General features: G+C 33.5%; 1 protein-coding gene across 1 annotated transcript in view; it reads left to right on the top strand.

Annotated features, from left to right (window-relative positions):
- Positions 1-3,288, top strand: part of LOC105557176 (protein I'm not dead yet-like) — a 19,853-nt gene extending 16,565 nt beyond the window's left edge. The window contains exons 4-9 of the mRNA XM_012004349.1: positions 277-335; positions 685-997; positions 1,621-1,763; positions 1,995-2,089; positions 2,283-2,566; positions 2,892-3,288. Of these exons, the coding sequence (XP_011859739.1) occupies positions 277-335; positions 685-997; positions 1,621-1,763; positions 1,995-2,089; positions 2,283-2,566; positions 2,892-3,176 (1,179 nt within the window). The 3' untranslated portion in view covers positions 3,177-3,288. The remainder of the gene's footprint in view (positions 1-276; positions 336-684; positions 998-1,620; positions 1,764-1,994; positions 2,090-2,282; positions 2,567-2,891) is intronic.
- Positions 3,289-3,813: the final 525 nt, after the last annotated feature.

The following is a 3,813-nucleotide window of genomic DNA, read 5'->3' as shown; positions in this document are numbered from 1 at the left end:
GTCCACTAGATCTTAAGACATCTAGTTAGATCTCAATACAAATAACCGCAAACATTAAACAAAAGTGTTACATCTCTGAAGAGCTAATGATATTTAAAAATTAATCTCATGAGACATAATATAATTACATATATATTACATGATCGAAGCAGATATAATGATATTTTCCATTTTTGCCGGGTGTAACTTTTACATTCCAATTTATGTCAATTAAAATATTAATATAATGTTATCACTATATAATACATGAAGTTTTTAATGATATTTCTTACGCAGCAAGGACTTGGGAGAGTATTTGATGTAAAAAAAGATCCAGAAGATCCGGAAGCTGAACCGTGCGTATTGAAAAATTTTAACATATAATTATAAAAACATTATAATTTTATTATAAATTTTAATAATTTTATTTTATATCTAGCAGTGTCATATTATTGTTTCAATTTTATTTTACATTATAGTACATTTTCACATTACATGGAAGTTAAAAAACATTATTTAGCAATCAAGTAAATTAATGAAATGAAGTTAAATTATTAAATTAAAGTATGTATAGTTGTGTAATTTCATTAAAAATTATACAACATATACATATATTTATAGCTCTTTTTTATATATTATATTACATTTTAGTACATAAGATAATGATTTTGAAGTACATCGTTGAAAGAAGATCCGTTTTCTTAGTGATATAAAGCCAACAAATTTGACAAAAGCTTATTTATTTGCGGCGGCATACGCCTCGTCTTTCGGAGGTACTGGAGCGATTGTAGGTACGCCTACAAACCTCGCCTTTAAGGGCATTTATGAATACAATTTTCCTGCTGCTGACCCGATTACTTTTGGCGACTGGATGGCTGCCTCAATTCCGCAGATGGCTACAAACTCTTTTATATTATGGCTGTACTTGCGAATCGCGTTTCTCGGATATCTGAGGCCGCAGAGTAAAGATGCTGAAATGGCGAGAATTGGTGCAGAAGGCGAGGCAATCGCGAATCAAGTATGATTCAGAGCTGTACAAAAATTGTAAAATAGTGGTAGATTGGGTTAAACTAAGAAGAAAAGTTCTATGCTGCTTTGCAAAATTCGCAATAGTTATCGAGTAATTAATTTATACATCTGAGCGAATGAGGACGTAGAATACGGTAGGCCGGACTCGTTTATGTCCCGTCGTTCGCGCTCGCCGCCACGCTCGCCGCCCGCCCCATGCTTTCTGCCGCGATCGCTGTTTTTTCCCACCGCGTTGTATCTCGCGCGTTGCTCCACCTCCCGCACATCGATCAATTATCTTACATAGCTTCCAAGTACCGTATTCTACGTCCTCATTCGCTCAGATTTATAAATTAATTAATCGATAACTATTGCGAATTTTGCAAAGCGGCATATGACTTTTCTTCTCAGTTTAACCCAACCTACCACTATTTTACAATTGGCAACATTTTTATCAGACACCTTGTACATCCTTATCTCTATTATAGCAAAATTCTCTATTGGACATCTTCAGGATATCCTTAGAGTTAATTTAAATTCTTTTAAAAAGCTATAAAAAGTAATATTTCTTCTTTTTAGATAACTTTATAAATTAATCTACCTCTTGATAAGAAAATGTATTAATTCTCGTAGGTGATAAATCAAAATCTTAAAAATCTAGGACCTATGACGTTTCATGAAACCGCCGTTGCAATACTTTTTACGGGATGCATATTCCTGTGGGTATTTAGAGCTCCTGGATTTGTTCGTGGATGGTCAGAAATTCTAACGGATGTGTAAGTCTCAAAATTTATACTTGTATAACACAATTGTTTAATGAGATCAATAATGAGATCAAAAATTAAATAAGTTTAGAGCAAATTTTTATGTATACTTGTATTCTTTAAACGGTTTAATTAATCCAGAATTGATGTTAAAGAGTAACTTTCCTATGAAACAAAATTTGGAATATGTATGTTTTTATGATAAATTCCCATTTTATTTTTAACACAATCTCTACTATGTAGAATGTTAGCAGATTCAACGCCTGCAGTCTTCATATGCTTACTAATGTTTTTCATCCCGAAGGAGCCAGTCTTTGTACATTTCTGCAGCAAAAACCGTAAGAACTTTTAAACCACGTTTATCAGACCTAGTATGAACTTGCAACACGAGTAAGTAGCAAGTTACTGACTTCTTGTTATAAGAGATAAAACGAGAAATAGCTTGCTACTTGATTCGCTTTCTCGTTAGTTTTATGTGAACCTTAGAATCAACCTTAGAAACCGTAGAATTTAAATTTTATATAATTGCAGCGTCTAGACGACCAACCAGATCATCCGAGGGTCTCATTACTTGGCAGATCATTCAGAAAAAGATGCCGTGGAGACTAATATTTTTATTAGGTAGCGGTTTCGCTGTCTCAAAAGGTAGCAGTGTCTCAGGACTAGCTATGAAAGTAGGATTAGCTTTGGTGCCTTTGAGGGAATTACCTCCTATTCTGATGATGGCCGTTGTTCTTCTGTTCGTCAGTACTTTGACGGAGTTTACTTCGAACGTTGGCACGGCTAATATAATTCTGCCCGTCGTCGCTCACATGGTAAGAATTTATGCAAAGATAAAACATAGATATCAATCATACATATCAAAAAACATTGACAGTTAATAGTAACAAGATAAATTATTTGTGCTTTTACTATTTAAAAATGCAGAGTTAGACTCTTTCTTGGTATATGTATATTTTTTTGTATCTGTAATTAAAAATTTTTGTATATTTTTATCAATTGCTGAAAAGCCATCTACTCGGTAATTGATAAAGTAATCTTTAAAAATATGATCTTAACAATTATTTTTTTATTTATTTTAAATCTAATTTGCTTACCAAAATTGTGATTATTGTTCATCTTTGTATTTGCTTCTCAAAGTGTGTGGCAATGAAGATACATCCCTTATACCTGATGATGCCAGTGACTCTCATGTGTTCATACGCATTCAGAATGCCGGTCGCTACGCCACCAAATGCAATTATAACCGTCGCAGGCCATCTACAAACTCGAATATTGATAGCAGTCGGATGTTTTCCTGCAATGTACAGTTTGATAGTGCAAGTTATCCTATTCCCTACTTGGGGAGCTTTTATTTACAGCATTGGGGAGTTTCCAGCTTGGGCAGAAGAGCTGAACAAACATGATATTGACCGGAGACCATAATCTGGTCTTGTTGCTAATATTCTTACATATTATCCATGATAATAACTAATTGTGAATTGTACCTTTATTTATCGTTTTATATGTTATGAGGATAAATCTAATTATTTATGAATAAAATGACAAATAAAATGATATTAATTCCTTGGACGATAAACTGTCAATTATTTATCTTTAAAGTTAATTCTAAATATGTGATATTAATTTTAATTACATATGCAAATTAATTTTAATTACATATGCAAATTATTTTTGTCCTTTCACATTCTGTTCCATTCTTTATAATTCTATTTTAAGATTAAATAGTTTTCTGTTCCGCGGTCTGCGTGTAAGTGTGAATCTTTATATTTTCGCAACATTATACAGGGTGAGTCACAACATTTGTGCCAGAGCTCGTGAGAAGGTAGAACGGATCGAGATGAACAGAAAACTCCTGAACCATTTGCAATTTTCGCAATAGTTAACGAGTAATTAATTATAAAAAATCATCGTCTTTGCCCTGCCCACTGTCCAATTCGAGCGCGTGGCGAGATGTGACCGCCCGGCGCACTATGGGACGTTTCGCCTGTTTTCTGGCCAAAAGTGGCAAAAATCAAAGTCGAAGTTCGTAATTAACAATTGGAAAAGTTTCTATAAACTT

Source organism: Vollenhovia emeryi, unplaced genomic scaffold (genome assembly GCF_000949405.1).
Source record: "Vollenhovia emeryi isolate VEMERY1.0 unplaced genomic scaffold, V.emery_V1.0 DF939583.1, whole genome shotgun sequence".
NCBI classification, from domain to species: Eukaryota; Metazoa; Arthropoda; class Insecta; order Hymenoptera; family Formicidae; genus Vollenhovia; species Vollenhovia emeryi.
The sequence above is the reverse complement of the archived record's forward strand: the minus strand, read 5'-3'. Positions and strand labels throughout refer to the sequence as shown.